The sequence below is a fragment of the Camelus ferus genome, chromosome 20 (assembly GCF_009834535.1).
Source record: "Camelus ferus isolate YT-003-E chromosome 20, BCGSAC_Cfer_1.0, whole genome shotgun sequence".
In the NCBI taxonomy this organism is placed as follows: Eukaryota; Metazoa; Chordata; class Mammalia; order Artiodactyla; family Camelidae; genus Camelus; species Camelus ferus.
In genome coordinates, this window is record NC_045715.1 from 20,174,329 (window position 1) to 20,197,029 (window position 22,701).

Here is a 22,701-nt window from a genome sequence, read left to right on the forward strand (position 1 = left end):
TTGGAGGATCAAATTGGCCCGGACGATTTTACTTGTTGGGGGACCTGTGAAATTTAGAAAGTTGCTGCCCTCTTGTGGCCAATCCTGGAAACAGCCAAGAAACGCGTTCTAGAGCGGTGTTTCCCAGATCAGCAACACCTGGGAACCTGATAGAACTGCAAAATCTCAGAATTCATCCCAGGCCTACTGAATCAGGAATTTTGCTGAATCCCACCCCCAGCCTGCCCTTTAACAAACCCTTCAGATGATTCTGATGAACGCTATTCTCAGCCCCCGCCCCAACATCCCCATTTTCCCTTTCCCTCCAAAATGTAATTTCCAATTACAAGAATAGCAGAACTTCCTATCTGTTCATCCTCTCCAACCATGTTCTGGCCTCCAAAACCTGTCTTCCCCAGGAAACCTCCTCATCAATAAGCTCTCAGTACCTGTCCTTAAGATCTAAAAATCGTCTTGAGCCTCCATCTCCTAGCAGCAGGCCCATCGCTCTACTCTGCAGAGCTGCTTTTTTAGGGAAGAGCAGTCTACACTCTCCCTTTTCTTGTTTCTCCACTGGAGCTGCTTTTAAAAGGAACCACCTTTTTTTCCTTCCTTCCTTCCTTGCTTCCCTCCCTCCCCAGAAACTGCTCTTGGGTTTCTCCTTCACCCACTCCCTGTGCTCCTCCCTTCTACCCACCCTCACTTAAATTCCTCCCCTAAGCTGCTCTGCAAGGCCAGTAGGGTCGGCTAGAATGGATGTGCCTGCACCTCCAGCAAACTCTGAGCTCTGCAACCCCCAACATCCCACCACCCGGGATCCACCCAGCACCCTATGGTATCTTATGTTGGAGTACTCCTCTGGTATTCCACTTCATACCAGCAAAGGATTGGAAACCACATTCCTAAAGGTTTGTATTAATGGACCTTCAAAGACAGCTGATAATGGCTGGATTTTTAACAAAAAACCCAAACACACCAAGGATTAAATAAGCTGCTTCTCTTTCCACTGTTTATTATTAATGTACAAAATATACAAAACCAAAAGAAAAAGAAAATACTCATCCTCAAATCCATTGTGGCTCTAACCCAAGACCCTGCACAAAACCCAACCAATCCACTGTTTTCATAGAAAACAACTGATGCCAAGACAGGTGAAGGAGAGGGCTGGGAGAGGGAAAGTCATTTTAGCGAATCCCCGGGGGTGATTCAGAGGTGGCTGATAGGGCGAGGGAGCTGGAGGCCTCACACTGATGGGTTCCAGGTGGGGGCCAGGAGCACACTAGCTCCCGGAGGCAGTGCATGTAGTGTGACTGTCAGGCCCAGCGTGCCGGGCTTCAGTTGATGAAAAGCTGGTCTCACTGAAGTGTTTTACAAAGTTTCCATAATGAGCTGTAGGCTAGGGTGGATGACCACCAATGGCCTCACCTACGCCTGATAAAACTTCCACTGGATGAGGCGTGAATTTGCCGTCATTGAACCTAGCAGACCCACGACAGGTGTTCACAGATTGCAGTCTGTCTTGAGGAAAAATTCAGAATGTAAAGCCTGTGTCAGGGAGGAGTGGGGATGATGTGTGTTCCAGAACTCAAATCCAGCCTGATTGAGCCCTCTCAGTGCAGTGGGATATCCAATACCCCGTGTACCATCTCCCCACCCCATGAGGAATAATGAACTTGGCTGGGGTGATTTCATAAGTGCAGCTGATGCCGTGTTGGAGTTCTCTGTGCACGTGGAGGACCCACACTAGTAGAGCAGAGGTGTTCTCCCCGATAACCAGCTTTAGGTTCTCAGGCACGAAGGGGAAGACTGGAAAGGGGCTTGGGATACAGGGCAAATCTCCTCAAAAAGTGAAGCCAACTGGGTCTCCTCTTCAGCAGTCCAGGGTACAGGATGTGTCCAGTCTCTCCTCCCCAGACTGGAGGAGAGTATGTACAGCGATGCGCACCAGTGATCAGAAAACCCCCAGGAACCCAGGCAGGTGGGCACTGAGGGGGCCGGCTCCTCCACAGCTGGGGAAAGGGGGAAATGGGCCTCACAGAAGCCATAAAAGGGTGGAAGGAGCAAGGCTGCAGTCCACAGGGGGTGTGGGTGGGCGGGTGGGCAGTCCCTAGGGCAGGGGGGGCCCATTGACACCAGGGTGGTAGAAGGCACAGTTGTTCTCATAGCGGCAGTTGCCTTTCATCATGAAATGTCGACAAACGGGTCGGTTTGACATGTCTGTGGGAACAAGGGTGGAATAGTTAAGATAGGAAAGGGCTAAGAGGTCAATGTCACCCTCACCCCACCAGTCCAAGGCATCTTGAGAGACCTAGCCTTGGGGACTTGAGGGGAGGGCAAAAGGAAGGAACTGCCATGCATGGTGGGAACTGGACCAAGGTGACCTTATGTTCTGCCTGGCACACCCAGGGTAGTGATGCTCCCCAGAAGCTTCTGTGGGACACCAAAAGCAGTATGGGGGACAGGGAGCATACTCACCTCCTCCGTGGCTGTGGCCTCCATCATGCCCTCGGTGGCCCCCTCCTCCATGGCCAGGGCCATCATGGCCACGGTGCTCATGAGGGGGTGGCCCTCGGTGGTCGTGGCCTCGGTGACCAGGGACATCGTGAGGCCGATGGCCATGGGGCCCTCCGTGTCCAGGGCCTTCATGGGGCCGATGTCCACCGCTTCCACCCATGCCACCGCCAGGGCCTTCGTGGGGGCGATGGCCACTGCCACCGCCCATACTACCACCAGGGCCTTCATGGGGGCGATGCCCACCGCCCATGCCACTGCCAGGGCCCTCATGGGGACGATGTCCGCTGCCACTGTTCATGCCCCCACCAGGGCCTTCATGGGGACGATGCCCTCCGCCTCCAACCATGCCTCCACCAGGGCCCCCTCGTCCATTTGGAGGTCCTCCTCCAGAGCGACCTCCTCTGGCCCCTCGGAATGGAGGAGGGGGAGGAGGAGGTTCATTTCCTCCTCGGCCACCACGGCCTCTATGGTATGGTCCAGGACCAGGTCCTGGACCTCCCCGCATTGGGCCACCCCGCATGGGGTCACCTGGGCCATCCCAGAAGGGATCACCCCCCCGGGGAGGGGGTGGGGGACCCAGGAGACGTGGACCCACTGGGCCACCAGGGCCCCCAGGGCCTCCGTGGGGACCTATTGGGGAAAAAAAGGGAGAGAGTATCAGCCTCCTGTTGCAGCTGGGGACTGCCACCTCCCACCCTAAGCCATCTCCCAGCTTTTGGTCGATCCTGTACTATTTATTACCAGGTCGAAATTAAGCAGATAAGCCCATTGCAACCTCTCAGTCACCACCTACCTGGCATAGGTCCCCCGGGTCCAGGGGGGAAGTGCTGCATGCCTTTGGGGCCCCCCGGGCCTCCTGGTGGGAAACCATTGGCTATCGGACCAGGGCCTAAGAGTCCATGTGGCACTGTTAACAAAAAAAGGAATGAAGTGGTCAGCAAGAGGATTCGAGAAGGGCAGCATGATGTCTCCCTGCTCAGGTGTGCCCAGTGGACCCCCTCAGACCAACCTGGCAAAGCTGGGCTCTCTGTCCATCTTCCCCTCCCACGGCTTGCCGCCTAGCGCCAATACCCCTGCTTCCCCCAATTCCACCGCAGGCTTCCTCTCCCAGGCCCCGGGGCTGGCCCTGGTGATTACCCAGCATCTGCTTGATCTTGTCTGAGTAGTCTGGCTGCTTCAGCAGTTCCTCTGAGGGATGACTGTTAGGGCTACCCTGTAAGGCAAGGTCATTAGGGAGTAAGGTAAACAGAGAACAAGGGTAATAACTAGCAGAGAACGGGGAGCCCAAAGAGGAAGAAGTGGGAAGGAGAGGAGGATGGAGGTGAAAAGAAATGAGATGGCGGAAAAGAGGAAGGTGGCTGGTACCATGATGGAGGTGAGGATCTCCTGGACGTTGATGCCTCCTCCTCCAGGACCCTGGGGACTCTTCCCGGCACCCATGCTTCCCATAAGATTGGCCAGAACAGGAGGCAACTTGGAACCACCTGCCCCATCAGGTGAGCCACCAGCACCCCCAGGCTCCAGGGTCTCAACATAAGGGGTCTCATCCATGGAACACTCCTGAAAGAACAGGAGAATAATCAGGACCAACTGAAAGAATAAAGAGAGTCTCACATCAGAGGCATTAAAATCACCATGTAGTGCTCACTCACCTCATCCAGAGGGATGAGTTTTGGGGGGACAGGCTCGTAGGGCTCAGGATCAGGCTCATGAGGACTGTTAGGAGAGCCGCAGGCAACAGAAAAAAGAATGACAGGTGATTTATTCAAGCCCTCGACTTACATCCTAATCTCCCCCACTTCCTAATTACTCCAGGGCACGTTCCCCTCACGGGCTCAATGCCCCTGGGAGTGAACCCCATTTTTGCTTACCTTTCCTTGTTCAGGAAGAGCTCCTGAAGGATCCCCTTCTCCCGCTCAGCCTGGATGTACCGCTCCTGGCTGTTGCTTCCAGGGGTGACGAGCGGCGAGGGCAGAACCAGGGGCCGGGGGCACACCCAGGGCACCTTCTCCTCCATGTTGTCGTGGCTTAGACGCCGGGCCGTCTCAAACGCATGCCGGTCTGACAGTATCTCTCGCTTAGCCGCCTCCCCGAAGTCCTTGATCTTGTTCACATTCACTGGGCAAGGAGAGAAAAGGCAAGAGGGAAAGTAAGACCACCCACGCCCCTTTCAACTCTCCATACCCCACCTATTACACAAGAAACTCAAACTCTAACCTCGCTCAGTTTCGTCCAGTTCAAAATAGAAATACTCTCTCAGTCTGCCCTCCTCAGGCCACGTCACAGTTTTCCTCTTTCTGCCTTTCCGGGTCAGCTGGCTGGGATCTCCGGGACTCTCCACTGGCTTTGCATCCAGAGGTCCCGGCTCCAAAGCGGCTGTGAGCAAGAGAGGTTTCAGCCCAGATTCTTCCTTTCAGAAAACCCCCAAACCTAAACCAGTTTCTAAGCTCACCCGTATCCATGAGCTCTGGGACCTCAACAGGGGGGACCGGGGTCCCTGGACGTTCTGTGTCCATAGCCTCACAAGGAGGCGCTGGCTCTGGGGAAGAAGGTTTGGCTGTGCTGGGTTCTGTGCTCGTTTTCCCTTCAAATGGGCTCGGCTATCATGAAAGAAAAAGAAGCTAATGAGCAGACAGGAAAGCCAGGCTCGAGGCAAGGCAACCAGTCCAGGGTCGCAGGCAGGCTCCGCCAACAGTTCCCACAAAGACTCTGTCGCTAACTAGGCTCCGCCGCCACCCATCTACATCTGAGACACAACTCCCGTCCCCGCCAAGTGCTCCCGGCGGCTGGGCCCCTCCTTCATCTGTACCTTTCCTACCTGGTCACTGGCACCTGCCCCCCAGCACCCATACCTTGGCAGCCGTGGGTGACAGCACCTTCTTCTTCTTCTTAATTTTGATGCCTGGAACAGGGGCTGAATTGAGCGCATCCAGAAAGCCCAGGCCCTCCATGGCTACAAAAGGGAAAAGCATAAAGTGAAATCATCAGACCTCCTCCCTCATCCTATTCCTCTAGACAAAGCCTGGGCAGAAAATGGGCTAGCAGAGACCCTGCTTCGACTCTGGGCACAGTAAGCTCAGGGGACCAGGAAGCATGTGTGGGAGGATTCACACAAGCTATTCTAGTCATTACTCGAGCTCTCTTTTAAAGGCAGGCAAGCCATGGCTTTGGATGTGAATTGGAGCTTCAGGTCACTGACAAAGCCAGCCCCCCTGAACACGGCAGCTGAGCCTGCCAGCTGGGAGTGCCCCAGCCGGTCACCAGAGAGCAGACCTCCCTACTTCATCTCTAAAGTTACTCCTAGTAATCCTATGGACTCACTATGAAGGGAGGTCCGGAGGTGCAAATACTGAAGGACACCAAAAAAAATCACATGAAAATGGGGGAGAACATTTCATTCCCATGAAAAGAGTCTGCTCCCCCTACTGGAGACTCACGTTGTGGTGGGATGATTTTCACTTTAATCTCTTTGGTGGCATTGGGTGTCGTGTTGAGTGGCTTGTATTTCTTCTCTGCAGGGGGGGCAGCATCTCCTGGGGTGGCGGCGGAACTATAGGACAGGGAACTGTCAGCATCTGACTCGCCCCCCTCCCCTCACGTCCGCAGACGTGGCCCCCTCAGAAGCCCAGAATGGCGACCATACCTCTGACGCTTGAGGGGGATGGGCTTGAGGTTGTATTTGTCAGAAACCACCACCGCACTGGCGTTCTTCTTCACGGGCACCAGCGACGGGGTCTCCAGCTCCAGGCCTGGGAGAAAGACATGGTGTTGGGGCCGGACTCACTCTGCACTCTTTGGACTTTTCCTCCCGTGATCTTCATCTAGCCTTACAAACCTCGACGCTTCACCCACTAGTCTTCCCTCTTCTCCAGATTTACGGTACCAGTAAGTCCAACTATTCCACCCCAAGGCCCGGGCGAGCACCGACCCACAGACCCTCGGCGGCCAGACGCAGCCTTACCGGTGGAACGGAACTTGGCGTGACTGGGCGCCGTGGTTCGGAGAGACTTGGGCTTCTCTCGCTTCTTCTCCGGGGCCTCCTCAGCCCGGGTCTCAGCCTTCACCTCAGTCAGCGGTCGCTCAGGAGGGGTCGTTCGATTCTTCCCCTCTTCTTTCCGTTTCTTCTTATCTTTCTCTGTTGTAGAGAAACAGAGCAGAAAAGGATTTTATTTAGATAAAGAGAAAGACTGTCAGAGGCAAAGCAGGCTGGAGGCATGCAAGGCCACATCCCAGTGGGGAAGAAAGAAACAGGAGGGCTAAAGGACCAAGTTGCTTACCTGCAGGCTGGGTGCTACTCTGGGAGCGGATGACAGCCATCCAGTCGCTGACAAGGACTGAGGCCAATTTCCGGAGCTCTGTAGGTGAGAAAAAGGGGAAAGGCCTAAATAATTTAAGATATTATTCTTCCAGTCATCAAAAATAGACATGTTGGAAAATACACTGTGAAAATCTGTGTAATGGAAAAAGGAACCCAGACTTTTAAGAACATGAGATAAGCTCAAAGTCCAAACTCTTAAAAATAAAACACTGAATCAGAGAACTGTCCTCTACTCAGACAACTTTCAACCCTGATGCCATCACAACACTAGGGGGGCAAAAAGAACAAACATTTATTGAAGTATGTTGTAAAAACTACATTAGCTACTTTACATATCTCTCGTGTAATTCTTACTACAAGCTGAAGATATTTAATCTCCCTTTACAGACACAGAAACATGGAGATTAGAGTCACAAAACTAGAAGGCGGCAGAATGAACCTAGTGCCTACACCCTTCCCCTAACTGCTTACTGAAAGAATAGAAACTAAAATCAGAGAAAGGCAGACGGGGTTCAAGCATCTGAAGGACTACTAGATTTAAAAAGAAACTCTATTATTCTATGTCGTCCTAAAGACAAACTTGACGCAAAATTTCAAAGAGACAGATTTAGATCCTCTTTAAAAAAGATTTTTCCAGGTTATAAGGTTATAGGTTATCCTACAAATTATTATTAAAGATGCTCTGAGGTGTCACAAAAATAGTGAAGTGCTTCATTATATAAAAGGACCTAAAAGCTGAGAAGTAATACAACTAAAAGAATGGGAAGCTAGGGTATGTTCTTCACTTAACGAGTACTGTGAGTTACAGCAAAATCGGGATCCTTTATTTTGGAAAATATTCCCAGTGTTTTCTCCTCCAGCTAAAGGAACTGCAGATAGGCTTGCCCAGGCCTGGATGCTCCCTCCACACCAAACGGCCAAAGCTTCGTTCCGAAGGGACCCCGCACCCCACTCCCTACTGACAGAGAGCAAGCCTGTATTCTGACTAGGGGTTCAGCTCAGCTACAGTAATGCTCACTTGTGGGAAACTAGTGTCTTGTGCTCCTGGTTTATGCCTTGGGTATAAAATCTTTGGGTTAATTCTTGGGTATAAACCCTTTCCTTCTCTAAAGAAAAGCCTGTGACTTCCTGGAGCCAGACTTTGTCTTCAAGCCAGAACTGTATAGCCCTTGCCAGCAGCTCCAAAACTCTGTCTTAGAAAAGAAAAGAATCTGTTGCTATCGAAGCTACAACGTCCTTCAGGGGTCAGGGTTCTGCCCACGCCCCCCACCAGGGTGTTGCCTGGTAGAACTAGCATATCTGTTGTTAGGAAAATAGGTATTGGGGTTCCCAGAACAGAAGTAAACGATGAACATGACATCCTAGATGACACAGGTTTCCCCCAGAGAATTTTAAGTGTACGCCTTTTACACCAAGAGGTCTGAAGAATCAGCCTCCAGTTAAAGTATGGTCCTTTCTCTTACATTCAACAGTGGAGAAATGGACAAGTCCCATTCAGAATTGAGAACAGCAAAGGGGATAGGTTAGAGGAACTAAATTTTTAAAAGAAAGAGAAAGGCAAGGTCAGGTAGAAAGAGGAAGGCAGGAGTGAAGGAATAATCCCAGGATGGGGAGAGAAACAAAGGTAACTGAGTGGAAGTGACTGAAGAAGGCGCAGGACAGAGAGGAAAGGACTGGCCCTACCTTCATCCTCACTCGACTTGCTCAGCTGCTTCACCAGTTTGGCTGTGTTGTTCTACAAGACACGGGGTGAGGGAGGAAGGTCAGTGCCGGGGGAGAGCCAGCCCTCGCAGAGCTAACAACCCTCCCAGGCTCATTCACAGTCTCTTCACGGTCCCTTAACACTGACAGTCTTTATCTCTTACAAAGCCTCTGGGGACATATTCTTACTCCTTAAAACAACCCAGTTAGGTAGGTTCAATTACTCCCATTTTTCAGATGAAAACATTGAAGCTCAGATATGTGAACTGCCCCACATCCCATACCTATTAAAGGGGATAAATTCAAAACCAATCTTCTGATTCCAAATTCCTCCTTTTTTCTACCATTCTACCTCACAGGCCCAAGATTGTAGCCACATGAGAGTTGGTATGAGATTTTCATCTTTTAGGTTAAACCAAAAAGGAAGAACCAGGATTCCAAAGGCTGAAGGTACCTGCTTGAGATGGTCAACAGTGAGTGGCAGGTGCTGCAGGGTCAGCAGAATTTGCTGCAAGAGGGGAATGTTGTTGGTTGTCTTTGAATACGTCAGCCAATTGTTAAGCAGCTTGTAACCACCAACATCAATAAACCTGCAGGCAGGCAGGGAGGAGGATCTGTAATGCCCTTCTGGGGTCTTAGGAGTACACCCCCACACTCCAAGTCCCCCCACGATGACCCAGGAACCCAGTGCCTCACCTCCCCCACCGTCCAAGTACATCCTCCCATCCCAGCCACCCAGGGCCCCACTTACTTGACCAGTATTTCTGGTGAGCGGGTCTGCAGGAGAATGTTCAAGTAAGTGCATCGACTCACCATCTTTCGTGCTTCCTTCATCAGACTGTAAGAGATGAAGTAAGGTCAGAAATGAAGCAGCCGGAGAGCATCTCTTCTCTGAGCAGAAAAGCCTCTAATCTGTGGGAGTGTCTGAAGGTCCCTGATGACTTGGGCCTTCACTACAGAGTAGGAGGGTCACACAGGTCCCAGGAGGATGGGGTGGATCGGGAGTGACATAGAAACCCATAGAAGGATGGAAGACAACCGAGGAGATGGACTGAAGTCTGCTATCTGGGGAGATGAGCATCACTGCTTCCCTGACACCCAGGAAACAAGCCCTACCCTTCAACCACTGCCTCTCTGTATTCTGCTCCGGCCTGCCTTAGTCATGTGCCTCTCCTGGAAAACTTGAGTAGCCCTGAAGGAAACTGACATCTGGGGGCATGTAGTGACCCAAAACTTTTGTCACCTGGCTCCCCTACTTCCTTTCTTCCCTGGGGACTATTGATCTCCAAATATCCAGATCCCATTATGGCCAGGGGCGGAGGGATCAACTAGTTTTAAAATAATTGAATTTTTTCTGTTTTTTTTTAATCAGTCACAGGGGGGGAAGGGGGGTGGGAAGGGATAAATTGGGAGTTCAAGATTTGCAGTTACACATTACTATATATAAATAAACAAGCTTCTACTGTATAGCACAGGGAACTATATTTAAGATCTTATAACCTATAATGAAAAAGAACATGAATATGTATATATACATGTATATGTATGACTAAAACATTATGCTGTACATCAGAAATTGACACATTGTAAACTGACTATACTTCAATTAAAAAAATAAAATTAAATATAAAATAAAATAATTGATTTGAATCCTATTCCACTGACTCTCCCTTTCCTCTCAAGGAACTGAGCTCACTGCTGTCTGCCTTAATTACAGTCATATTACAACATACAAGATCCTCTACTCACAGTGAATTCAAAAGGCACACTCACCTGAAGATCTTCGAAATCCCATCCACACTCTTGACTTCCCCATCTCGGTTAAGGAAGCTATCCAGGCCCTTGAGAAGCTCTTTGGGGTCTATGGGACCCGAACCCATGATCAAGGCTTCTAAGATGAGAGGACAAAACAAACCCACAGATTAATGGGTGGCAAGGACAGTCCCAGCTGCCCTTTAATAAAGTGCATCTCTACATCTGTCAGATTACTAGTGACTGATTATTCAATCTATATTCCACTACACACACCATTTTCTAGGAAAAATCCACAGACCACTGTCACTCCTAAGAAAACAGCCCTGGCAAGGGAAGGCTGGTGTTAAACACGACGGAAGGCGAAGACAACTAGGCGGGAGGACTGAGGCAGCCTCTCCTCTCACACCCTGCTACAGCCTTCCTAGGAGCCCAACTTCACTAGGCTGTATCAGGGCTAAGATCCACATTCCCAAAACAGATGCTCAACTCTCCAAGGCATTTTTGCTTATTAGGTCCTGTTTCTCCTTAGCTGCTGATGAATCTGCCTTAAAGAAAAAAAAAAAAAACTATAGCTTGATAAGAGTTGGGCCAATCGTTGAGCGCTTGGGCTAAGTGTCTTCTAAGAGTCAATTCCTTTCTACCTTAGTCCATAGTCAATCCCCACAAGTGGCAGGATATGTCCTGCTTGCACCGGAGTCAATCGGGTAAAGATGTAGGAGAAAGAGAAGGAAACAAAACTCGAAAACAGAACCCCTCCCCAATGTGAGTTACGGCATAGTTCCCAGAAAGAGACAAATGGATGCAAAGAAAATCAAGTAGGTCCTCCTAAGCCTTGAATAGAATGTCACTCATTACAAACACTGCACAAGTTTTCACTCTTTCAAAGTTAAGGGTAAGACTGGTTTACGGTTTCAAAAGCAAAGATGCAAATCTGACCCCTATCCCAGACCTAAATCACACCACCACCCAAGATCCCCAAGGAAAGCCTGAAATTAATAATCATGGAACCAAAAAGAATGGAACAGATAAAACCAGAAGCTGGGAAAATGCCATTAAATTTTAAGTAGCTACTTTAGCCCAGGTTAGGAGTTAATTAAAAGCTAAACACAGCTGTTACAGGACAGAGACATGTGACTCAATGTCTAGGACAAAACCCAAGTTCAAGACAGGTAATTAGAATCAATATGGTTCTGATTAGGATTTCTATCCACAATGCCTCTGAACACTGGCTTCTAGGGAGCAGAAAAGAAAGCCAGCTTAGTAATATCGACCTTTGGGAAAGAGATTGCACACTGGGCAGGAAGGAGGCAAGGGGTAAAGAGCCCCCTTCACCCCACATCTAGCACAGAAATAACAGGCCTGAGCCCAGCAGAAGGGTGGGAAAAGCAGTGCTTTACAAAGATGACTGTATTTTCTGCAGAAAAGGAAACAGGTTTCTTGTAAGATCGTGTCAATTACTTCTATTTGTTCTCAAACCAAAAGAGAAAAACAAGCATACCAATCTCAACCTTTTAATCCTCACAACAAGAAGGTCAATACATTTCTACATTTACAGGTCCTAACAACCTAGGGAAGAGGAGGTGGGGGGAGGGGAGGGAGGAAACTGGGTTCGTGGGCTGAATACTGAGAGTTGAGCAAACGTGGGTTAACTGTGCTGTTGCTGCTGCCCTGGAATCTCCACGAGCACAGGCAGAACCTGAGGTCAGAGGAAAAAACATTCAAGTCAAATACCAGAAAATGAGAAGTCCATGGGCCAAATCCACTTAAATGAGGTGACTCTTACAAAGAGACAGACCTGGGGATAAAGGAATTTGCCCCCTGTAGTAAGACACCATAAAGAGAGAACAAAGGGATACATAAAACAGATTTCCCACCTGCTGCAGACTGGAAAAGCAATGAACAAATCCAGAGGAACAACATATATCACCAGCAACCAAAATATATGCAACGTGACAAAAAGCCTTCAATTAAACTAACTTCACTTCAAACCAGTCCCCCCTAAATACAGCTGGCCCCACAGAGCTGAACTACAGCACCTTGGAGAAGTCCCTTTTGCATATCCACCTACCAGTTAAGCCAGCAGGCCTGCTACTCCTACTTTCTTAAGAAACAAAAACTGTCCCTTGAGCTCAAATGTTCCTTTGCTTAACAGGGTGGGAGATGAGAGAACCACCATCTTTAGAAAGAAAAGAAACCAGCGAGTACTTAGCTAAACTCGGTCCAGTGCCTTCTGCTGGGAATGGGACCCAGGGACAACTTTTTAATTCCCATTCACAGCAAACCAGAATAAAAGACATTACTAGTCAAGGGAAGCTCGCAAAGAAATGTTAAATATTCATTTTCCACTACATTCCTATTATTTATTTTCTGTAAATATAATTAACAAAACTAAATTTTGTCTCATGAGCACCAATCATGGGGTAAAACACTAGTGGGTTTCCTCATGATGGCTTTCCTCCAGTGCAGTTTTCACGCCTTTAAAATTAAGGACCCCAAGTGTCTTACAACCTAATTTCCTTGTTCTGAAGTCAGTACATTTGGAAAGAAGTTCCAAAGCACTCAAGTGGAAAGGAATGAAGAGCCCAAATTCCTGGCACAGGCCCACAGCAGAAAAGGCAAATGAGCTGACCAGGGAGGGAGGGGCAGTGACCAAGTGTCTGGAGCCTGGAGGGAAAGCTTGAGGAAGCTTTCTGGATCCAAAACAATCCAAGGCATGGTATGTGTTAACTTCCTTGAAGGAAGAACGTACAGAAGCTGGGGGCTGAGGTGGGGAGGAACATTTTTTCCACTTTGTCCTAAGCTGGACTCTCCTTAGGGAGGATGCTGCCAGCAGAGACGTGCACTGACAGAAGGCACGGGGGTGGGGGTGGGATCTTCTACCTCTCCTATCAGAGAGAAAATTAAGTCCAGAGGTGACACCAACTCCTGCCTCCAAAATGAATTTGACTTGAGGGTTATTCAATTAAATAAGATGAAAAATGCCTAGCTTAACCAGTTATTCCATACCCATCACCAATGAAACAACTGAACTGGTTCAGGACAAAAATTCTATACAAGTTTAAAAACAATCACAAGATTCTTCTAACAAGAGGGAGGAGCCCAAGTTTACCTTAACTTACAGGCCTTGGCACTTCTGGAAATGAAATGCTTTCTAACTACCCCCTTATGTTCCCCTCCCTCTCCTCAGTAATTGAAGCACTTCCTAGACCAATTCAACAGTGGTTTGAATTATGTCTCTCAGGTGACTCACAAGCCCCCATCCCTCAAAATCATTCTCAAAACCTGATAAGCAGATGCCCTCCCCCAAAGATTATTTGCCTTCCAATAAGGATGTAAAATCCACTCCCCCCCCCGCCTCCCCCCCCCCCCACCTTAGGACAGGATCCCAGGATAGAACTCTGGCCACAAACTACAAGGATCAGGTTCTCCGAGGTTCTCTGGATGGATGTGGTTTCCCTAGAAGACCTTTGTTCCCATCTCCCATGTTAAAGTAGATCTTCTTTATTAATCCCCTGCTCACTAGAAATCAGGAACCCCAGTGGGTAGAATGTTCAGCTCCCAAGGAAGGTATGCTGCGAAGGCACAGGGCAAACTGCTTAAAAGATAAAAAACTTGTGGTCAATAGGACATGTGGAAGATTCCCTCCCAACCAATCCAGAAGCTTAAGTAATTTGAAAATCTGGACCCAGTAGAAAACTAGCCCTGAAGTCTCCCCAAGTCCCCACAGAACAGCTGCACAAAATGGCTTTCTAATTCTGCCCAGAATCACTGCTTCAGGGCATGACTTTAAAAAATGAAAAGTACCTGGAGTCTAATAGATTTGACTTTGAGAAAATTGGAGGAAGAAAGGTAAGAAAGGGACAGGACACCCAATACCACCCTCAGGTAGGGCATGGCTCTCGAACATGCACCAACTGCTACAGCACTGTACAAGTTGAAAAATGAAGAGAACATTATTTTCCCATTGTCTTTAAGGAATTTCTTTTAGAAGGGAAGGAAAAGAAATTCAAAAAGGGTGACTCTTTGGAAAAAAGAAATGAAGGTCGTGAAATGTAATACTAGAAAGGTTTTGCTTACCAGAAACCGTAGCTTGATTCCCCCTGCCTCGAGTTTACAACTGCCGCCTCCTTTCCTAAAGTCACTTTTCATCCTAGTACCAATGTACAGGAGCTAAGCAACTGGAGAACGTGATACAGCACTGCACACAAAGAGGTGACCCCCAAAGCCAGAGGCGGGAATAAGGGCGATTTAGAAGAAAGTCCTCAAGTACCCACTCTCTGCCAGTCTCATACAAACTGCAGGAGGCCCAAGGACTGGTTCCTGAACAGAAATGGCACAGTTCACTGTCGTTAGGCCCCAGTTGTCTATTCCAGTTACTTTCACAAGCCCTTGTGTCTTTCCCCAGTTATCCTCCAACACACACAGACGGACACACACTCACACACACACTCCACCCAAAAGCTTCCAGCCTTAAAGTACAGCTGTTTCACTGGTTTTCCACCCCTGGCAACTGAAGCGGGAAAACTTCCAAGCAGTTGTGATGAATGAAAGGTGAAAATTAAAGCAACAGGCTCTGGATTGTTACACATAAAAACTAGAGGTGCCCAAGGAGACCGACAGCTTCAAGACCTAATTCCTATAAGCTTTTTTCCTTTTAAGATAAAGGCTGTAAAAGACTGTAAAGAAAATAAGGAAAATGGCTTTTCCTGTCTAGCAGCAGCGTGCACAGGGAGTCCAGAAGGCATCTGCTCAGGGGTGGAGTTTCAAGAGGGTGGAGAGGAAGAAAGCTGATTACATCACCTTTCAATGCTGCTCCTCCCCCTTGACCAAGTTTCTAGGGCGGCCCTAAGCTCCGGATGGCAAAAGGGGGAGAAAAACAACAAAGAAGCAGGGACGCCATTTTGTAATGGAGAAGAGGACTCCAACTTACAAAGCTATCCTCTGCCGGTAGCTTTCTACATTAAGAAAAATCCCTTTTTAGTAAAACAAAAACAAAAACAAAACAAAAACCAGACCCCGATCTTGAATCGTCTTTGATATACTTTGAATCAGTAAGAGCCGTTGTGAAAATAAAAGCAATTAAAGTATTAAAAAGAACAATTTTCTGCGGCTAAGAACGGAATTTGCAATCGAGGTTCAATCTGCTACCATCGACCACCCCCATCCTCCCTATAAAGGGAAAGGGGGAGGACTTGGACCCCTCTCAACAAATAGGGTTGAGGTGGGAGGACAGGAAAAAAATGGGTCAAGACACAACCTGCAACGCCGCTTGGAAGACAAAGGACAAAGAAAGTCGCCATATTGAAGCAGGGAAGAAAAAAATTCCTTTTAACGACACAAATCTTTTAGAAAGCTAGCATTCAATTGCACTAAATGGCTTTTAAAATTATACTCCTGAATTCCACATTTCCCCAAACTTTCCACCCTCTACTTAACTGTATTTCCCCCCACCAAAAAGTATCAAGTTAAAATGTTAATCACTTCTTTTGCTTTTAAATAACCTATGCAATCTGCAACAATTACAAGACATTCTTTACCTCCCCAACTAATATTATCTTGTATGTATTGGCACTAAGATTATATTTTGCCCTGAATTAAGTGTCTTGCAATCTTTATTCCTAGATTGCCACCTATATTAACCACACAAATATATCCCAAGCAAATTACATTAAAATTGAGAGGAGTTAACAATCATTTAAAAGTCACAGCCAACTACTTCTCTGCCCATTTCCTTACCCTGCAATCTTTATGTACAGATTGCTTATTACTCTGGCAAATTGAAAGGCGCCCTGCTTGTCTCACACACAAAGAAGTGGGACTTCTGGGCCACAAGATCCACCATCTTTTGTATGTGAGCTCATTAACCCTTTTGAAGACTGCTAACAAGAGGAAGGTAGCCGTTCCTCCTTATAATAAGCAAACACTTATGGCTTTGGCAGTCTGGAAAACTGACTGGATTACCAAGGGTTAACCATCAAAATCCTAACTTGCTGGCCCTCCCTCCACCCTCTCCTCGTCTGCACCAGGGCAGGGAAGAGGTAGGTGGTAGGGGAGAGAACACCACTGTTTAGACCCAAAGGCCCTTTTTAATGGAGATCAAGTGACCGGATTGGTCCTTCTCCAGTTCTCTATTTGTTCTATGGTCTCATTTCTTCCTCTCATTATTTTTGGTTTCACAACGGGAAACGTTGATTTCTTGTTGCAAGGCTGGTTTTTGAAAATTCGACACTTACTATCCAATTTTTTTGCGACGTCAGCACCTCGGGCTCAGGGGGGGAGGGGGTTAAAATTTTGGAGAAAAAAAATAAAACAACCAACCAGGACCCAAAACTCAATTATTTGGGGGGCCTCATTGGATCAAAAAGTCTCTTTAAAAAAAATAAAGGCCAACTCAGTATTCATTTCTCCCCCCACCCAACTCCATTTAGGGAGGGGGGTCGTAGAAAAAAAAGTTCTGAGTGGATTCAAAAAAGTAAACGCTGGATGAGTGAATTTGGGTGGGTTTGGGAAGGGTGGGTGGTTGATTATTTTTGAAGTTATGTGGTGACGGTCCTTCGGCCACAGATTTCAAGTCCCAAGCAGCGTGGGCTGGTGGGGTGGACAAGATAGGTGGGAAGGGGCAGAAGACACAAGTGGTTGGGCTGGTGGCTGCTGTTTTCCCTTTCCCCCCTCAGGATCCTTTCAAGGGCTTAGATGTTGCTGCGGCTTGTTTCTTTTTTCCTCGTGGCCGGCCTGTCTTTCTCCGAGAAAATTCAAACCTGGGATGAAAGAACACAAAGGAGAAAGATATAATCAGTACGGGTTGCTCTTTACACCCAGAAGTACCACTTCTGTTGTTCCCAAACACTTCCACGTCCCACCCCGAACACAGCCGCTTTATACAAGTCATGGCTCTTAGATGAACCCATGTCTAACCCGTCTCCTAAGCCAACTCTCGGAGCAAAATTTTACCCTCTAACCGACAAAATACCGAAACTTACCTCTAAACGAACCCCAGAATGGCGGCTGTCGGTTCGGGCGGAGTCTTTTATACCCGGACGCCGCCCAACGCGCCCAAACGTGCTAGTGAAACGCCCTTGTCGAGAGACGTTGTGCGCGAGGCGTGAATTCATTGGTCAACCAGAAAGACAACTCGCCAGCTAATTGGCTACCCTGCCTTCACCTTCGCTCAGCCCCTTCCCCCATGCACCTTCTTCCGCCTCCTTCCTGGCCCTTCAAAGCGTGCGCGTGACCGGCGGCCTAGCACCTCCCTTTCCTCTGCTTCCACCACTTCCGCTTTCGAGAACAGTTCTCACCCTGGGTTGGTAGAATCGGACGGGCGCATGCGCAGTGAGAAGATCTCGGTCAAAATCGCGTTCAAAATTGCTTAAAATACAAACTCTAAGAATGGGATCTAAGAGTCGTAGTGACTGGTTCAGAGAAAACGTAATTTTGAGGCCGAATTCGATTGTGACGCAGTTTAAATTGGCTTCTCCCTCTGCCCCCCCCCCCACTTCACGCTTCCGTCCTGACGCAGATGCGCAGCCGCCTTCCGCACTGCAGGCCCGTCCTTGGCCCTACCCTAGTCAGCTTCCTGGCGCATGCGCAGTCGCTTCTCCGGCCTTTTCCTGCTTTGTGCGTACGTCAGGATGGCTGCCTCGGTATTGAACGTGTTCCTGAGGCGCCTTCCTAGCATTTCGCCCTTCAGAGGTGCCTACGGAGTTCAGGTAACTCCTTGGAGCACATTTTGTAATACCCCAGACTTAGTTGTGCCTTTTCTAGGTCGTCGCTCCACTGCTGGGAATCCAGGAGCGGAAACCTTCCCAAGTGCTTATGCCTTGGCTGTCAAGGCAACGCTGTGCTTCCACCACCCTCCCCAGTCCTCTCATTTCTCAGTACGCGCATTTCCTAATCTCAAGTGAAGGGCAGAGAGACAGGGTAGGATGGCATTCTCTTCCCAAGTCTCTATCTTGGCTGAATGATTAGGCGATGGAACGGGCTCCTTGATCCTGCGCAACCAACTCTAAATTATACAGATGGTGTCTAAATCTGCGATGCCCAGGAGTGTCCTTGGATTGAGGAATGCTAACTTCTGCCAGCCCTGCTATCTCCCAATGAAGCCAGGATACATTCTCACAACCTGGGGACCAGTTTCTCGACCCTTTTTTATCTCAATCAATTCCTTACCAGAGCATACATGAGAGTTTTAACTTTGTAGTTTCCTTCCAGCCTCACGTACTCACCACCCTGGAGGTTCTTGGTAGGGCAGGTTCTTGGTGGGGCAGGGTGAGATGGAAAGGCTTGTCCAGCTGCCACTCCCTAAAGTGGGACTGAAGAGTGGTGGCAGGGGTCATCACAGAGTTAATTACAGGCCTGGTAGCTTTAGAGGTAGCGTTGGGACTCAACGTTTCTATGGAATGTTGACATTCAACTTTTTATAAGGCTGGGTAACTCAGTGATTCAGGTTTGGACTGAGTTGGAGACTCACCTGTCCTTTGCATCCCCTTGCTGCCACACATCTTAACCCCAAGAAGGCAGACATTTTCCTTTTCTTCCACAAGCCTCAGTTCATCCTAGAAAGCATAAGTACGTCATGTGTCAGGTTTTTTAGCTGTCTTCTCAAATAAGTTTGCTTCCCAGTCATCTATCCTAGTTACAACGTTACCTTTTTTTTTTTTCAGGATACAGATGGAGGTAGGGAGAGTGCTGGTTGATATCACTTTAATCCCCCCAAAATGCTACCTTCCAAATATATTCCATTAACAGTAGGTGTGCATTCCCCTTCTCCTTGAAGTGCAGGCAGCAAACAAAACAGGTCATGTCCTTGAACTCATTGTCTTATTCCCCACCTCCTTTTATAGGTTCCGCTCCAGACTCTTTGCACCAAAGCCCCGGCTGAGGACGATTCTTTGCCCCCAGTATCCGTTTCCCCTTATAAGGATGAACCGTGGAAATATCTGGACTCAGAAGGTAGTTAGAAATGGGGAAGGGGAGGGTCAGGTGAGATCTGAAACAAATGGACAGAGACACCCCCACCAGCCCCACCCAGGATTAATTTGGGTGGTCTTTCATTTCAGAATACCTGAACCGCTATGGTTCTCGCCCCGTCTGGGCTGACTACCGTCGCAACCACAAAGGTGGAGTACCCCCACAGCGGACTCGAAAGATGTGTATTGTGAGTCTCTGAGAGTGCCACATGGATGGGATGTGGAGTGGGCCTGGAGGTCATAATGAAAGTGGCAGCAGCACGTTTTCTGACAGGGCTTTGAACATCTTCACTTGCCAGTTTCTTCTCTCCACAGCGTGGAAATAAAGTTGCTGGGAATCCCTGCCCCATCTGCCGGGATCAGAAGTTGCATGTTGACTTTAGGGTAAGGAAAATCTTTTCTCCAGGATAAAGACTTGGAGCCTTTTTTCAGTGCTAAAGAGATTACCTTAGGTGCCCCACTGTTCATATCCTGGTGCCCCGAAAGTCCATTTTGTATCCTCTTTCTAGCAGTATAAAAACATTCCTCCTTCCAGCCTTTTGTCCTCTACTGTGGATTGTACTAAAAAGCGTCATCCTTTGCCTGTGAAATTTACAGTCTAAATTGGCAAGCAGGAGAAATGCCCGTTTCTAATGGGAGAGCAATGCCCCAAAATTCATTTATATCCACCCCAGTTATTAGCAAGTAGATTAGACTAGTTTTTTTTCTGAGGTTTTCTTTATTTTGTTGTGTTGATGTTTGGTGGCATGTGGAGACTTGTGGCCGGAGAGCAGATAATGAAGCAAGGTATAAACCAGTTATTTTTTCAAAAAACCTTCATGGTGAGGACTGCCTTTAGAACCTAACCCTTGCAGAATGGACTTCTATGTGAGTCTCAGTAACAGAATGTAGGAGGTGCATGTGAAATGGTTGAAAGGTCAGGAAAGGGGAAAAGTTTGCAACAATGTGTTCAGTAAAGGGATGGGGCCAAAACTGGGATATGAGGGGAGCACTTGGAGAAACACAGAATGGTCAGGGTTGTCCTATGGGTGTGCAGGGATTGTGTACAATCAGTCTCTAAATATCTTACTGCCTTTCCTTCTCTGTCTCATGTTTCTACAGAATGTCAAGCTCTTGGAACAGTTTGTCTGCGCCCACACGGGTATCATCTTCCATGCTCCATATACAGGTTAGCCCCTCATCACTGAGTAGCTTTTCCTTGCAGCGCTTCTTATATTTACTTTGTAAGTCAGACAATGGGTATTTGGTTGCTCTTGCTAGTGGCATAAAAACGTGATGGTACCTTTTAGAAATCTTGGTCTAATGGGGATACTCATGCTAAAACAGTTACATGTGGACAAAAGATACAGGCACGTACCAACATAAGCAAATTAAGTGTAGCTTTTAAAGATAAACAGGTGGTGATTGTTTTCTTTCTATAGGGTCTCTTCACTTTTACGGAAGACTTTATCGTAAATTGATTGTCACATAAGTTCTTTTATACGATTGACAATTAAATTAGATTCCCCAAATCTGGGATTGTAAGCTTACTAATTCAAGATTCCATCTGTTCTCTCATGGCCACAGGCCATGTTTGGCTCACTGACATGTCCGTTTATTTTCATTTTGTCTACAACTGCTTCCAGGCCACAATGGCCAGGTCGAGGAGCTGAGACAGACTGTAACATATACCTAAAATATATGCCACAGTGCCAACAGTATATGGTGCTATACAGAAACATTTTGCCAACCCTTGCTCTAAAGCAAGATGAATTTGCAAAGAAAAATCAGAATCCACCTTTTTGGGGGTAGTAGCTTGATAAGTGGAGTTTGGTTTATCAAGGAATTTTATAGCCAAGCTGTAAAAGGCTGAAGGGACTGCTTTGCTACTTTCTCAGATCTGAAATCCTTTCTTCCTTTATTGAATCTTTCTCTGTGGCTTGTCCAACTCAACCTTTTAACTAACCACACTTGCCCTTTGAATTGTGTTCTGCTCCCTGTCTTAAAGCCTTTACCATTAAATGGCTTCTCTACAGTGGCTAAACCCTCCTAAGTCTTCATCCTGGTTCTCAGAGAGAGAAGGGTCTTCCCACTGGGCAGATGGGGAAACTGAGGACCATATGGAAGGGCCAGGGGAATGGGGGTCATTGGGTAGAGCCAGGTCTTCCAAGTCCAATCCTCTATCACCCTATAGAAGCACTTGTGATCCTTATTTACTGGGACTTATAAAATGAGCCCCAAATTATTTTTTTTCTCTGCACAGGGGTCTGTATGAGGCAACACAAGAATTTGACCAAGGCCATCCAGAAAGCCAGGGATTATGGTGAGCATGAAAAGGGGCCCAGGGCAGTTTGTTAGGCATAAGGAAAGTGATTTAGGGCTGGAGGGTGAATATAAATGCTCCCACTTATCTGAGAAGGTAGCACCCGATATGTTCTTCCCAAGAATTTCTTTCGTTACTCCACTGTCCCTTGTTCCCTCTCCTGAATCTCTTCATCATTGCCCTGTCCCCTTGTTCCTCCAGTGCCACGACCAGATTATAGGAGGAAGTTTGTATAAATTTCTGACCCTGGACTCCATGACACCTTTGCACAAATTAGGAAGAGGTACCCCTCCATTAGGGCAGATGCAGTGTCATAGCCCTGATGGAGGTCCAGACCACCTGGCAGGCAAGAACCCAGGCAGCGTGTCAGCCCACACTAGCCCCTTGGCTAGTTGCCTTTGTGCATCAGAACACGTGCATCAGTGTGCCAGTGGCTCTGACTGGTTTCTCCCTCCTTGGCTTTCTCTCTTTTGAAAAAATCCCCCAGGTCTCCTCAGGTACCACATTCCCCAGGTTGAACCTCGGGACCTTGACTTCAGTACCTCTCATGGAGCTGTGAGTGCTACTCCGCCAGCCCCAACTCTGGTTTCAGGTGACCCCTGGTACCCGTGGTACAGCTGGAAACAGCCACCAGAGAGAGAGCTGTCCCGCCTTCGCCGGCTCTACCAGGGCCACCTCCGAGAAGCAAGTGGCCCTCCACCTGAGTCAATGCCCAAAGTGCCCCTTACAGCCCCAGCTGAAGCATCCTCCACTGAGCAGGCTGGCCCCCAGAGTGCTTTGTAGGCGCTGTAGACTGAGATGGGAGCTGGGGGGGAGGTCCCTGATACAATATTTCTCCCTGAAGAGTTGTGTCTACTCTGTGGCCAACAGCAGGCCCAGGGCCAGAGAAAGAAAATGATTGTTGGTGAAAGAGATAAAATACATCTGAGGCTGAGGGAGGGCAGTACAGAAGTGTATGGGAAACCCCAGGCCCTCTATATTGTAAATAGATGGGCTAACCATTCCGTTACTGTTTCATACCTGTGCCAGCTGAGCTTTTCCACAATAAAGCTGTACCTTGTCTCTGGACTGAATTTCAGATGAATGCTTTGGGAGCGGGGCAGTGGGTGCTTCCGTGGGTAAAGGAATGGTCAGGCTTGAGCCAGCCCTGCCAGTGGATGCTTGGG

At 48.1% G+C, this 22,701-nt stretch overlaps 2 protein-coding genes across 8 annotated transcripts; one reads left to right on the forward strand and one right to left on the reverse strand.

Moving 5' to 3' along the window:
- Positions 1–961: 961 nt before the first annotated feature.
- On the reverse strand, positions 962–18,757 carry PPP1R10 (protein phosphatase 1 regulatory subunit 10). Of its 7 annotated transcripts, none has more exons than XM_032463442.1 (21): positions 17,248–17,381; positions 16,501–17,025; positions 13,639–13,859; positions 10,286–10,403; positions 9,264–9,350; positions 8,967–9,102; positions 8,495–8,546; positions 6,771–6,848; positions 6,455–6,628; positions 6,137–6,242; positions 5,931–6,043; positions 5,346–5,446; positions 4,946–5,093; positions 4,711–4,869; positions 4,365–4,611; positions 4,146–4,209; positions 3,859–4,053; positions 3,631–3,706; positions 3,287–3,400; positions 2,455–3,123; positions 962–2,196 (listed from the first exon to the last, which is right to left on the reverse strand). In XM_032463442.1, exons 4-21 carry the CDS (start codon positions 10,390–10,392, stop codon positions 2,087–2,089), a joined length of 2,736 nt encoding a protein of 911 aa, XP_032319333.1. In that variant the 5' UTR covers positions 10,393–10,403; positions 13,639–13,859; positions 16,501–17,025; positions 17,248–17,381; the 3' UTR covers positions 962–2,086. The 7 variants fall into 7 exon arrangements, 6 of the variants coding, with proteins under 6 accessions (XP_032319333.1, XP_032319331.1, XP_032319330.1 ...); XM_032463440.1 differs by having other exon boundaries at positions 13,639–13,862; XM_032463439.1 differs by lacking the exons at positions 13,639–13,859; positions 17,248–17,381 and adding an exon at positions 18,735–18,757.
- Positions 17,523–22,603, forward strand: MRPS18B (mitochondrial ribosomal protein S18B). Its single transcript, XM_006191612.3, has 7 exons — positions 17,523–17,973; positions 19,108–19,216; positions 19,324–19,421; positions 19,549–19,617; positions 20,335–20,401; positions 21,476–21,535; positions 22,023–22,603. Exons 1-7 carry the CDS (start codon positions 17,848–17,850, stop codon positions 22,316–22,318), a joined length of 825 nt encoding a protein of 274 aa, XP_006191674.2. The 5' UTR covers positions 17,523–17,847; the 3' UTR covers positions 22,319–22,603.
- The last annotated feature ends 98 nt before the right edge of the window (positions 22,604–22,701 follow it).

Excerpts from the sequence above, each read along its gene's own strand:
- PPP1R10 (XM_032463439.1), bottom strand. The coding sequence starts at position 10,392 with ATGGGTTCGGGTCCCATAGACCCCAAAGAGCTTCTCAAGGGCCTGGAT. Across the intron at positions 9,103-9,263 it reads TCACCAGAAATACTGGTCAA|GTTTATTGATGTTGGTGGTT; the intron begins GTAAGTGGGGCC and ends GCCTGCCTGCAG. Across the intron at positions 4,210-4,364 it reads CTCTTCCTGAACAAGGAAAG|TCCTCATGAGCCTGATCCTG; the intron begins GTAAGCAAAAAT and ends CTCTCCTAACAG.
- MRPS18B (XM_006191612.3), top strand. The coding sequence starts at position 17,848 with ATGCGCAGTCGCTTCTCCGGCCTTTTCCTGCTTTGTGCGTACGTCAGG. Across the intron at positions 17,974-19,107 it reads GAGGTGCCTACGGAGTTCAG|GTTCCGCTCCAGACTCTTTG; the intron begins GTAACTCCTTGG and ends CTCCTTTTATAG. Across the intron at positions 19,618-20,334 it reads AGTTGCATGTTGACTTTAGG|AATGTCAAGCTCTTGGAACA; the intron begins GTAAGGAAAATC and ends ATGTTTCTACAG.